Consider the following 13,711-nt stretch of genomic DNA (forward strand, 5'->3'; position numbering starts at 1 on the left):
TCAAGTTCCCATTCTCCATTCTCAGCTCTCTTCAGCTGTCTTTTTTTTTCCCCCTCTCACCATTCCATCCATTTATTCTACACCGCATCCAGTTTAATCCATGACTTCTGGCCTATCATCATGGCGTACAAATCACGCTTTTCTTTCTGGGAGCAAAAGGAAAGTCTCTTTTTTTTTTTGTCCTTTCATTTCAGCTTGTAGCTCAGTGAATTTGTTAAATCTTGTGTTAACAGAGAAGAAGCTTGGTCTGAATGTTTGGTTTGATTATTATTTTTTTTTTCTTCCTTGGTCTTTTGTAGGTTAAGGTTGAGAACAAGCCAGATGTAAGTGTTTTACAGCTGCATGTGTTTGAATGATGGTGATGAAAACCATTTTTTGTGTACCTGCAAATCATTTTTGTGGTGTTTCATAAACTGAAGTCAGTTGGCTAACTTGTTCTTTTAGAGATGCAGGTCTTGGATCAGGTGTAGCTGATGGGCAGCTACTGTTTAGGGAATATAATAAAACCACTGCCACTGTCACTGCCACTGTGGTCACCTTTAACAGTAACTGAGTCATTTTAAAATGAGACCAATGGCTCAGAAATTTGGATTAGAATCAGATTTCAAGATAATTGTGAATCCTCCACATTCACACTTCCTTGAATGCAGAAAATAAACATTCAACTTAGTTCCACTTCATATTTTTGCCCTTGTCATCCATGTTCTTCTATTCAGTGACTGTCCACCTTCAGGGGTTACCTGCCCCACATAACCATTGCTTTAATGATGACTCCAACTTACTGATTATGTACAGTCCTAACTGTCTTATATTGTGCTAACATTAGAATACTAATATGCATCCTTGTGCATGAAACTTTGGTCTCAATTCAGGTCCTATTAAAAAGAAAAAAAAAAAAAAACAAAGAACAAAAAATAAAAACCTGGATTTTTGATACTTTACTTTTGAGATTGAATGAAAATCCAGAATTGATTTGGCTTGCTTGATGCTAACCTTAGTGAGCAGTTTTAAAGTATCCAAATGAAATATATTATAGAAATTCTTTTCAAAGTAATTCTGTCTGAGATTCAGACTCAGAGCTTCATTTTGACAGTTCTTTGTTAGTCCTGGGAATAATCTACGCTCTGTTTATATTCAGTCTGATTTAGACAGGGGTCAGCCTCAGGCAATCACTAAACCTGGACTGGACACAGGAAGTGGTCCACAGTCAACTGCATCATCAGCCGAAGAGACCAATAATAACACCGGCATGGGAGGCCCAGACACACCAGGGGGGGAACAGAGTTCTAGTGGTAAAAAGGTGGTAAAGGTTGTGAGAAGAGTTGTTAGACGAGTGGCTCCTGCCGGAACAGAAGAGCATGACCAGCACACGGTTTCTGCATCTGCTGCAGACTCTGCAAGCAGGAAAGGGGGAGCTGCTGGGGAGGACAAGGATGATATATCCATGGGCTTAACGAGTCTAATGGGAAGAGGCAGAACCAAGGAACATCGGCCTCGCACCCGCACCCAGGACCGCAAGGAAGACGCAAAAGAACAGGCGAAGCAGCAGGAGGAGGAGAAAGGAATGGTGGAGGATGTCGAGGAAAATACTGCTATGAAAAAAACAGAGGAGGCTGCATCTGTGGCGACTACTACAGCCCCTACCACTGCACCAGTAAAGTCTAATCCCCTCACCCCTCCACCTGGGTTCATCCCTCCACCCAAACCTGACCCTTTGGCCCCACCTCCTGGTTTCATCCCTGTCCCCAAACAGAACCTGTTGACTCCTCCACCAGGTTTCATCCCTGCCAGAAAATCAAGCCCATTGCCCACAAAACAGAATCCCCTTACAAGACCTCCTGGTTTCATTCCTGCCCCCAAGACAGATCCCTTGACCCCTCCTACAGGGTTCGTCCCAAAGCCCCGGTCACTTGCTGTAAAGAAGCCAGAGGTACTGAGTGAAAAGTGCATGCTTGCTATTTAGCCATTGTGTGGAGCACATTTTATGATAACAGTCATCACTGCTAATGTGTGCAACTTTCTCATACCTCACCTTGATCAACATCATACAGATTGTCTTTTGGTTATGAAACATAAATTTCCTTCGCAGCAGGAATTTTAGTTTGGAAAATAAACCAAATTAAAGTCCAATAAAAGACTTGGTATAATAAAGCCAACCTGAATAAGTGGAGGGAAGTGGAGTGCACGTGCTAATCCTAAGATTCATCAGTGGGTATGAGGGTGTGCTCATGACCTGCACTGCTGTATAGATCAGTTGAAGCACTGAGCTGAGACTCATTATTGTACACCACAGAGATAGAGGATCTTTAGAGATGCTTTTAAAGAAGGCAACAGAAATAAAGATATTTTCTTCTCATCAGTTTAGCATTAATTTTCTTATAATAGTCTTATCAGAGAACAGTTTATCACATAGCAGGTATACAGATAATGAAGTTAAGCTTCAGTGTTTTTTTTTGTTTTGTTTTTGTTTATATAAACATTTGAATCTGCTACAAAATAAAACCACTTATAAGAATGTACCTTTTATAGTCCAAGTTCCATTTTGTACTTCAGACAAAGTTATGTTTTTGTCTTGTTATTTAGTCTCTTTGGCATTCCCTCTGTCAGCATGCCATCTGTAAATTTTATCAGCAGATGTCCATGAAAGCTGGTGAACAGTTGGCTATTTGGCCACAGAGTGAGGGATTGGATTTTAGAGCTATGCACCTGGTGTTTTTGCTGAGGGATATAGTGTTTTTAACCGCTCTTGGGAGAGACTTGACTTTTAATGTCGGGAACAAGATGTTTGCTGATCTTAGAAATTTATGTGTGACAAAGCATCAGTGGAGGTTTGTTCTGTCTAGTGATTTTACTATTCTGCTCTCACTAGAGCTCTGACTGTGCAATAAAGTGTTTTTGTGTTGCTGACCTCAGCCATTACCATTAGCAACAACTAAATTATCCTGGGGGGGGGTGGTGGCAAAAATCTTTGACAAGTTTAGTGATTTGTTTAATTCAAATTTTTAGCAACTTCCTGTTGAGGGGCAAAATTGAAAAACCAGATGCAAGTACCACAGCTTTATGCAGTTACATAACAGTGTCGTAGAACTTTTGATTAGTGTTGTAGTCAAGACCACCTAACCCGAGACCGAGACAAGACCAAGACCAGAGGGTATCGAGACCGAGACAAGACCAAGACTTTTAGGGTCCGAGACCAGTCGAGACCAAGACCGAGGGGGGGCGAGACCGAGACAAGACCAAGACCAGTGCCTGACACTACATGACACAATAAAATGTGAAACATGATCAAAATCACTTCTCAAATTGATCTGAAAGATCCGCATTCCCATAAAATCATCCTGATATTAAACACTCACAGCTCAAATAAATATAACCATCTTTATTTAATACTCCTGGGTGACTTCCATCATTTATCACAGAATGTAAAACAATTATTCATAGTTCATCACAATAGTCTTAACTTTTCTCTGCCTTTCATAAACTATGCATAAAGTTGTGTTGTTTTTAAACCAACAACCTTTGTAAAAATGGGTGCTTTTTCAAAACCACATAGCTAAATGTGTAAAACTGAAAAAATGGCAAACACTCATCAACAGTAAGAACTAAAGCCTTTAATCTTATACAGATTAAAGCTGCAGGATGTAACTTTTATAAAAAATCTGGTTTTTACATATTTGTTAAAACTGTCACCATGTCAGACAGTATGAGACCGATAATCTGCGAAAAAAATGGAGCTCATCCACCTCCTCCCTGAAAAGCTCCCAGTCAAAAACAACCAGTCAGAGCCAGGAGGAGGGTCTTAGCACTGTCAGTCACTCCTGGTGTATGCTGCTCAATGTAGTTGTGTGCAACACTTCATAATTTGGTATCGATCCTATGTAAAGTAAACACAGGGCCATTATCACCGACACTGATACCAATACTTTTTAATAATTATGAAGAATTTCCATGAAGTTTAACTGGTTTGAGATTTTTTTCCTTTGGATCATTAATTAGTTAAAACCCAGAATAGAATTGGGCAAAGTTTATATGTAAGTAGAAAATACTTTATCAAAATAAAAGTTATTGTTCTGAAACAATAGAACAAAACAATTTTCCCCATAAATTGATGTTTGGATTTTTTTTCATAAATTAAGTGTACAAAATCATCACTCAAGAACAAATGCAAACTTTTTTCCAGGTAGATTTTTCAGAAAGTATAATAAAAAAATTTAATAAAAAATGTTCCTTCATTCACTAATTTTCTACAAATTTAAATTTAAATTTGATTTAAATGTTTCATAGCAAAATCCTTTTTTTTCCCAAATAAAATATGTTATGCATCACATGACAGTATAACAAAACACTGTGGGGAGGGGAGGAGCAAAGGGCTCTGTGCTGTGACAGGAGCGACACTTAGACAGTCAGCTCGCATCTTTGATGAAACCGCAGCACTGCATACAGGAGAGAAACTGAAGCCAAAGTATCGATCTCATCACACTGATATTGATCAATACCAATACAACGTTGGCATCCATATTATCGATATTAGGATCAATCTGCCCACCACTAGCTCAATGTACTAATGGCGGAGAAACAACTTACTTACTTCTCTGCTGTTACCATTGGTGGTGGCCATGGTTAACTTCCGGGTTCTAGCAAGAAATATTTCTCACCCCAGCACTAATGCTAATGCTAATTAGTAAGCTAATACTAACCACCAAATGCCGCTCCCACTTGTTAATTGAGTGAGGGGGCCTAAGACATAACCAGAAAGCAGTAATCAGTTTTTTTGGACGTGTAGTTACATTTCTCGAGGTGCATGTCAGGTTTGCTCCAGAGAGGATTTTCAGTTATACACAAAGGATCAATGCAGAACTCTAAATCAGGCCTTATTAGATTGATAGAATGATCATTTTTGCATATAATCCAGAAAAGTTACATTTATACATCAAGCATTTAATGTGTCCCAGAGTGCCGTTTCCTTCCACTGTGTTTGCAGAAATCACATAAAAAAATACACAACAAAAACATAATCCAGATTCCTCAGCTGCTAATAGCATTTCCTACATTTGAATATCAGCCACCATATTGTGAGCATAAACTATCACGTTTTTAATGCAACAATAGGAAGTGACATCATCTTGCTGGGAACTGTAGTATTTTATTCTTGAAGGCCTCTCATAGCTCTACTGGTGCTGAAAACTAATGTTTGACTATGGCTTTCTGAATACAAGTAGGGCTGCAACTATCAATTATTTTAGTAATCAAGTATTTAATTGATTACTCCGTCAATTAATCAAGTAATTGGATAAGAAATAATTTTTCATTTTAACAATTCATCAGCATATTTTAACTTCCGTACTGCAGATGTTTCTCTGTGTGAAACAAACAGGGTGGATGGAGCAGCTACAAAGTTCTCTGTTCTTCATGTTGCTGATCAGGTGGTTGATAAAAACATTTTGAAGGAGCCCCTCTGTACTGATGGTGGTGGAGGGGGCACCGAACGATTGCTAGTGCTAATGGCAGCCCCCCTTTCCCCAGTACACTGTGGTTATAGGTCTGTTCTGGTGGCTACAGCTGACGTAAAGAAAAAAATAACAGCTGACATCCTCTGCACAACACGCGCGCACATTCAAACATGCGCACTCACAGCACAGAGAAGTAGGGGCGTGAAAAAACATCTCAGCGATCCACTCGTGTTAAAGGGTCGTTTTTGTTTTTTTTGGAAATGCTCCGCTTACACGGAGACACCTGAGCTGCAGAGCTGAAACCAAACATCAAAGCAACAAATTTGTGTCGAGGATTTTTAATAATCGAATTGCGTTATTCCAAGAATCGTTGCAGCCCTAAAACTTGCATTAAATTTTTAGTTTGTGTATCAAAATACACGAAGGTTGGTATTTACCTTTCATGCTGGGATTTTTTTGTTGAATCGGAAGCCTGAAATTTTCCTTTGATCTTCATTTTCCCTCTTACTTCTCTTCGTGTTCATGCGGTTATTTCGATTTATGCAGCACACGCGTGACCATAGTGAGATCAAACATACACATTGTGAATGAAACTGTCCGTGCTCTGTGGTAGATTGCAAACTGCGGTGAAATGATACAGGCGTAAGCAGCGATAATAGCAGCGACCTAGCCGGGGCGGAGTCTGTGAGGTGCGCTCCTTTGAGAGGCAGAGGAGCGCAATCTTTGTGGGATTTGAATCAGTACGTTTTGCATCCAATAAAAGCAAAGATGTTAACAAATAAATTGGACAGTATTCTGGCAATTTAGTGATATTTCCACAGCTGTGGTCTTGACTGGTCTTGAAATAAAATCCCGAGTCCGCAAGGTCCGAGTCCATGACAAGACCGAGACCAAATGCGGTCGAGTCCATGACAAGACCGAGACCATCAAAAAGCGGTCTCGAGACCGGTCTCGAGACCAAGACCGATCTCGAGTACTACAACACTACTTTTGATGGGTTAATTCAGACGCAGCTTTCAGATTTCTTGGGGAGTAGCACCTGAACATTAGGTTGAGATTATGATTATTTCATTACTTTATGGAAATGTGCATTCAATTGTTGCTTAAACAACCATCAACAATTAAATGCCTTCAACCATTATTCTTTGCTACACTGCTTAATGATCCAATTTTCTTGAACAGCTTTTTTTTTGCCCTTACTCATTTCCTGACTGAATTAGTGGGAAAATTGTAATTAGTTTGAACAAGCGTCTCTTGAAGTTGGTTCTAGTTTTCTGATTAAAATCTAGTTTCGAGTTAAAAGGAAATGCCTCAAGCTATAGTGTAATTGTCATCATCGTCATGTTAATTCCATCTGTGTGTGCGCATGTTTGTCTGTGTGTTTGTGCATATTTGCATATGTTGTGCAAAGGTGCAGGAGACATCTTTCCCTCCTGTGGTCACCAATGGTAAACGGTCCCCTGTTGCCCCACCCCAGTCTGCACAAAATGAACAGGTGTGTTCTACAGAAGTGTGTGATCCCTACATCAGGAGCATAAAACACTTTTTTTTTTTTTTTTGCACGCAGTGGTTCTGCAGTGTTGTAGCTTCTTTTTGCCCCTGCCTGCCAGGCTTAACTTAAGGACAGCCTGAGTCAACTGTTTGCTTCCCCAGATGAATTTCCTGAAATTCCCGAGATTACTGTGCTGTCCCACGCAGTCCTGCTGGCTAGAGTGTTTCCTGTGTTGTGAAATCTGAAACTTTTAGACAAAAGATTTGTCTATACTCATAAGCCGAGTTCAGGAGAACTACATGTGAATCATAAATTGGACCTATAAAGGCTATCTGAATTATATGCTCTGAGATTGATTGGTAACACTGAAAGCAGCCTTTACTCTTGCAGCTAACCTCTGCACCTCTGATATTGGTCAGCTTAAGCTCAGTGTTTCTGGCTCATTGCCTTATTCTTATTAATTCTGTTGCATTAATTAATTAGCCTCATTTCATTCTCAGTCTTACGACAGCGCACTTTGATATTTATCATATATGCTGGATTATATGGCAAACAATTACTTGTTCTTAAAGTTTTTATCCCTTCTCCTTGCTGTGATCTTTTGCATAATCCATATCCTTTGTCTCTACCTTTGCTTTTCTGTGGGTCACTGGATCCTGACTTGCTGCTGTCCACTGTTTGCATGGCTAGCGCATCAGAGGCTACAAAACTTCTCAGGTACAACCTGCTCGGCTGTGGGCTTGACACACTCCTTCAGCTGTAGAGTGCTGGAGTCTAAGCCTGTTCTCCTCTACTGACCCTTCGCTGTCATATTGTTTTTATAAAACAGTTAAAAAAAAAAAAGTATTTTTTTTGGTGCCTGCCCACTTGTTTTTGACCCCACGCTAATTTCTGGGTTGACAGAATGTACTAATGTGGCGTAAACCTGTGGTTTCAGTTATCGAACAAGCCTTAGAGTCTCAAGATTTGGTTTTCCAGTGCTGCATTTCATTCACAGTGGACTCAGTGTGTCATGTGGCTGTGTATTGGTATTGTTGCTTTTGTTCTTTACAGCTGCATATAGATACTGAGGTTATATTGTTATCATGTGTTTCAGTGAACTGCTTTTAAAACATTTCTAATTAGATGCATGCCAGTAACATGGAACCTCTGGCTTTGATACAGTGATAGAGTATATCTTTGTGTGTTGTATTTGATTCTAACTTTGGTTTTTGCATTGCCATAACCTTCTGTTTATTGCAAAGTTCATTAGTATTGACATTTGACTCTACATTTAGAAATTGCACTTTGCCTTGTGTTTATACCTTACTGTGCGTAACTGATTTGTTAACTGTTAACAGGGCATGAGTTTTGCACTCTCTCTAAAAACCTAGACACTGTATGTCAGTGCAGCGTATAAGATGCATCCTGCTCATCAGTGCATTATTTATTACAGTATTATTATTATAATTAGGAATTTATGGTGAATTTGTTGAATGAATCACTTATTGGAGTGGTGTTGGACTGTTGTTGGCCTTGCTGCAGTGTTTGTGTTTTGCCTGCATCATTCTGACCTATTCTTGTTTCACGTTTCTCCACCGCTCTGTATTTTGTATTTTCTCTTTCATGCAGTTGGAAATGGCAATTGAAACTGTGCAGCTGTTTGAATTAAACACTAAACTTACCGATTTCTTCCCTTCTCCAGTCCAAACTTGTTGAGGACCCTGTGGCCATCCTTCAGGCAGCACACTCAGCTGCAACTAAGGTCTGATAATGGCTACAGCTGGTTGTAATTCTGGTTGCATCCCCCAGTGTTTTAGAGGAATGTCTTTTTTTGTGGTTTTTGTGTGGGACAAACTAGTTGTGAGTGTCACAGAGAGGCTTGTTATTTTAATGACTCACATTCACCACCCAGAAAGAAAGCCCAAATTAACCTTCCCTGTAGCCTTACCCATTGTAGTATATCTGAGTAAAGTAATAGTAGCACCCTGCACAGTCAGTACTCATGAATTAATAACATTTGTTGTATTTCAAGGAAGAAACTACTTCGTGTATATTGATTGTTTGTTCTACCAGTGTAATTGCATCTCCAAACAATTGACTTGATTTGTTCACTCTTTACTTGACTTGATTTAGCTGGTTTGGCTTTATGCGGTTTGTTTTCTCTGTTCAGTCCATGCTAGTCACCCCCCCAGTATGTAATTGGTTTAGACTTGGTTGTGATAAACTCCTCCTGCATTTCTGCCTTCCACCTGAAATGTCTTTATAGTGAACAAATTAACTGCACCCTCAGAGTTCAACACCGTGTGCGCGCTGAAAGGTGCATAAAAGGGAAGTCACTGGAACTGTGGTTCTTCGGTGGAGGGCTGCTTTTGTAACGGCCATAAATACAGGAGGTGTAACAGGAAAACATACCGCCTCTCAAAATACAGCCCTCCACACAGTGAATTGAATTTCTTTTTAACATCCATTATGCAGTTGTATGATTTATTAATCAGTGATCCAACAGAAATGCAGGTTTTCACATACTGACACCCCCCCCCCCCCCCCCCCCCCCCCCCCCCCCCCCATTCTAACAGGGAAAGACTGAGGAACAGCTAACAGCAGAGAGAACCTGGTATAACACTGAAAAAGTATGGCTTGTCCACAAGGATGGATTTTCCTTGGGTAAGTAAAACTTCAATGTCTAAATAAATTATGCATTATTATACATATAATAACTGTATTAAAACAAATTCTTACCTCAGTTTCCTACTTTTCCTTGTATGGTCTGTTTCTGGTTGACATTTGATTGCATAACTATAAAAGTGGGTGTGTGTGAAACATGGAAAACGCTTTTGAAATTTTGATGTTGAAAGATGTTATTAGACTGCTGATTTACCTCATGCTGCATGCGATCAGACTAACTGTGTTTTCAAAACTGAATGTTACATTTTATTAAATCTCCAACACTATTAAAATGGATACAGTTGCCACACATTATTAGGCATGAAAAATGAGATGAAATTTTTGCACTCAGGTTGAAATCATGTGTCACAATAAATTAACTCTGCACTTTGTGGTGGTGCAGCAACGCTTCTGAAGACGGAGGCAGGCAGTCTGCCAGAGGGGAAGGTGAAAATCCGCCTGGAGAGTGATGGATCTTTATTGGAAGTGGATGAAGATGATGTAGAGAAGGTATTTAATCATCTAATCAGCTCTGAACCTCATCAATTACAGATGACAGTTGGTGAACACGTGACCTCTTCTGACTTTGAACTCTAGGCAAACCCTCCAATGTTTGACCGAGTGGAGGACCTGGCCTCTCTGCAGTATCTGAATGAGTCGAGCGTGATGCACTCTCTGAGGCAGCGGTATGGCAGTAACCTGGTGCACACCCACGCTGGGCCCAACATGGTGGTCATTAACCCCATTAGTGCCCCTTCAGTGTACTCGGAGAAGGTAGGCTGCAGCCGGTGCATGTGACACATCCCTTGTGGAACAGTATAAATGTGTAGTGAGGAGAAAACACATTTAGAATTATAGTAATTAATGTAAAACTGCTATAATTTTGTCCTTCACTGTCTCCTTTCCAGGTGATTCAAATGTTTAAGGGCTGCAGAAGGGATGACACTGCTCCTCACATTTATGGCTTAGCACAAGCTGCCTACAGGAACCTGCTGACGACTCGCCAGGATCAGTCCATAGTATTGCTGGGCAAGAGTGGAAGTGGCAAGACCACTAACTGTCAACACATCATCCAGTATCTGGTTACGGTAGCAGGAAGCACCAACAGAACATTCTCCAGTAGGTTGGAAAGGATGCCCTCTGAATAAAAAGAATTCAAGTTTAGTCAGTGTTGTGACTGATGCTGTCGAGCCCCCTCTCCAGTAACACTGTACATCTTTGTTGTAGCGGAAAAATGGCAGGCAGTCTATACTGTTTTGGAGGCTTTTGGGAATGCTTCTACTTGCATGAATGGGAACGCTAGTCGTTTCACCCATATCGTTTCCTTGGACTTTGACCAAGCAGGCCTGGTGACGTCAGCCTCAATCCAGGTACATTTATTATTTAAGCCACTTGATTTTCATCCCAGACATAAACCAGCATATATTTTTAAAAAAATTCGGCCTTTGTTATTATGCTCACCTGCTTATAATGTTGTTATTATGTTATCATTTTAATATCCTGTTCTGCTGTGGCCTTTCAGACAATGCTTTTGGAGAAGATGAGAGTGACAAGAAGACCAGATGGAGAGTCCACTTTTAATGTTTTTTACTACCTGATGGCTGGAGTAGATAGCTCTCTGAGGTAGGGATTAATACTCATGCCAATTAAAATCAGAATCCACCACAGTACTGCGTTGGATTTATTACATGGATATATTGTAGTACTATATAATACTACCTTTGCTGCCAATTTCCCCTTTGAGTCTAATTGTGATTTTTAAATTCTTTGTTAGAACCGAGCTGCACCTTAACCATTTTGCTGAAAACAGTGCGTTTGGAATCACACCACAAACTAAGGTAAATACATCCTGATTATGAGTTTTGCCTTTTTTTTGTCCAACCAGTAATATTGGGGAAAAAAAGTTTACTTAAAGCTGAAGCATTTCTGTATGAATCTGCCAGGCAGAGGATAAACAGCGGGCCTCCCAGCAGTTTTCCAAACTGCAAGCAGCCATGAAAGTTCTGGGGATCAGTGCTGATGAGCAGAGGGCCCTCTGGCTCATCCTTGGGGCCATCTACCACCTTGGGGCTGCAGGAGCTACTAAGGGTAAGATTATTGAATGCACACCTGCGCAACTGCCTCACCTATTGGAGTGGATGTTTGTCCTACTGTTATAGAACAGGTCGCAGTAACGAAGGAAAATGTCATTTGTCATTTGTACACTCACACTCAATCACACAATGGAAGATAATTATGACATAATTACCTTTGTTAGCCCAAACTGTTTTTATAACACTTGATGTAACCTAACAGATATCAAGCCAGCGTTATTTCCCTGTTGGTAACATGATCTGTGTGATGCAATCACATGTAATCCCAATAACTGAATAATACATTTGTACTTTAAAAGTATACAGTGCACAGCTGGTTGCACAGGTTGTTAGGCTCTACTGATCTGCAGCTCAACATAAAAATGTAGGTCATTACAGAAAACTTTATACTTTAGCTCATCTGCATGGGAGTGGAGGGAGCGTGGCGGGGGCGGGGGGTAGAGAGGGCGAGGAGAACTGAAATCATTCAAGACTTTTTTGCTACAGAATTGTTTCTGCCTTTATAATATGTGGCTGCCGGTAAAGTGATACATTGTATTTTTTATTAGATCTGAACCCCTGTCAGATTTACCTTATTACTCCTTACTGCATGAACATATTAAATAAACGGAGCACTGTTTGTGCTTGAGCAACTGAAACTAATGGCAAACTTCTTGAATCTAATTGCTTGGAAACAGTGTTGCAGCTGAAGAACAGAAAAACCTTCATCTGATTCTTGACAGACATTTATTTTGTCATAAACATGCATTACAGGACTAATGGGAACAGCGGTGCTCATGAACGCAGGAACTTGTTTCTGTCTAAGGCTGTTTGTATGATGAAACCTAATGTAACAGATTCTTTTAACATAATACAGCAGCCTCTTATCAACATTTGACTTTCATTTTAAAATTAGATAGCTGCCATTTGTAAAAGCTAAAGCAGCTACAAAGATTTTTATTTTGGGTGCGTTAATCATCTGTGTGTCTGTGTGTGTGTGTTAGTATGGAAGGCCATTGGGCTTGAAAGGATAGAATTAACTGTTTAAGTCCTTTCAAAACACAGATTTAAGTGTTTATATTTCGTGTTGACCTTTTGGTACTTGGAATTTTCTTGGTTTTACTTTTAGCCGAGTTTATGTGGGCATATTTACACAGACGAGCAAATGAGAAGCTGTCAAATTAAGGATTTAATTGCTGTTGCAGTGCATTTGAATTAAATACTGAATAGCAGAATAATGTGCAACCAAGAATCTACAAGAAAATGTGGTAGTGGTGCTGAATTTTATTTTTTTTTAAATGTTTATTCACTCTTCAGTGGCTGTCTGTAATTGCCAGTTAGCTTGCCAAATAATTTGCAGTGATCCCCTCCAGCTGGCTCCCAATATTTTTTGATGGCAGTATAAAGCAGGGAATAGTTAAAAAAATCAATAAATACTGTCTGTCACTGAGAATACAAACTCTTAACAACTTTCTGATCTGTAAATTACTTGGTGACCTTCTATTTGATTGCTGTCCTTTTTTTCAAAAGTCATTGTTATGAAGAAGCAAGTTAAAGGGTTGGAATTGTAAGCTGCTGATGACAGTTTGATTTTGTCTCCCTTGTGTATGCCAATATTAGTTGATGGCAGTACTCTAGACCATTAAATAGCCCTTTTGTCACAAGGGCCTACTTTGTGTATTGGTTATCAAGTGGAATAATAAACAGGTTATAGAATAAATTCATTGGCAGTGCAGCTCTGGAACACAAGAGGGCAGCAGTGATCTCTAAAACCTAATTAAAGGACCACCTGAAATGAACTTGCTTTTCTCTGTAATATTCTGTAGTGAATTATATCAAACAAGTGTAGACAGAAAGAGAGTTGACACACCGTATCTGGGTGCTTAAGAAGAAATGTTGTACATACGTATGTATTTTTTTTAGTTATCTTTGAGTCGCTCAGTCCCTTACTGTTTGATTCAGCATTGTTCATTTATGTTGGTAAACCCACTTTGCATTTTTTAATGTTTCAGTGTAATTTAAATAATTGTGGTGCTCAATATCTATCAAAG

General features: G+C 39.7%; 1 protein-coding gene across 1 annotated transcript in view; it reads left to right on the plus strand.

Annotated features, from left to right (window-relative positions):
• The window catches only part of LOC115791757 (unconventional myosin-XVIIIa-like), a 63,161-nt gene that overhangs the window by 12,134 nt on the left and 37,316 nt on the right, over positions 1 to 13,711 (plus strand). Inside the window, exons 3-11 of the mRNA XM_030745989.1 lie at positions 7,633 to 7,659; positions 9,501 to 9,588; positions 9,992 to 10,098; positions 10,186 to 10,362; positions 10,497 to 10,707; positions 10,816 to 10,958; positions 11,111 to 11,211; positions 11,363 to 11,426; positions 11,532 to 11,676. Coding sequence (XP_030601849.1) covers positions 7,633 to 7,659; positions 9,501 to 9,588; positions 9,992 to 10,098; positions 10,186 to 10,362; positions 10,497 to 10,707; positions 10,816 to 10,958; positions 11,111 to 11,211; positions 11,363 to 11,426; positions 11,532 to 11,676 — 1,063 coding nt within the window. The remainder of the gene's footprint in view (positions 1 to 7,632; positions 7,660 to 9,500; positions 9,589 to 9,991; positions 10,099 to 10,185; positions 10,363 to 10,496; positions 10,708 to 10,815; positions 10,959 to 11,110; positions 11,212 to 11,362; positions 11,427 to 11,531; positions 11,677 to 13,711) is intronic.

Source organism: Archocentrus centrarchus, chromosome 14 (assembly GCF_007364275.1).
Source record: "Archocentrus centrarchus isolate MPI-CPG fArcCen1 chromosome 14, fArcCen1, whole genome shotgun sequence".
In the NCBI taxonomy this organism is placed as follows: domain Eukaryota; kingdom Metazoa; phylum Chordata; class Actinopteri; order Cichliformes; family Cichlidae; genus Archocentrus; species Archocentrus centrarchus.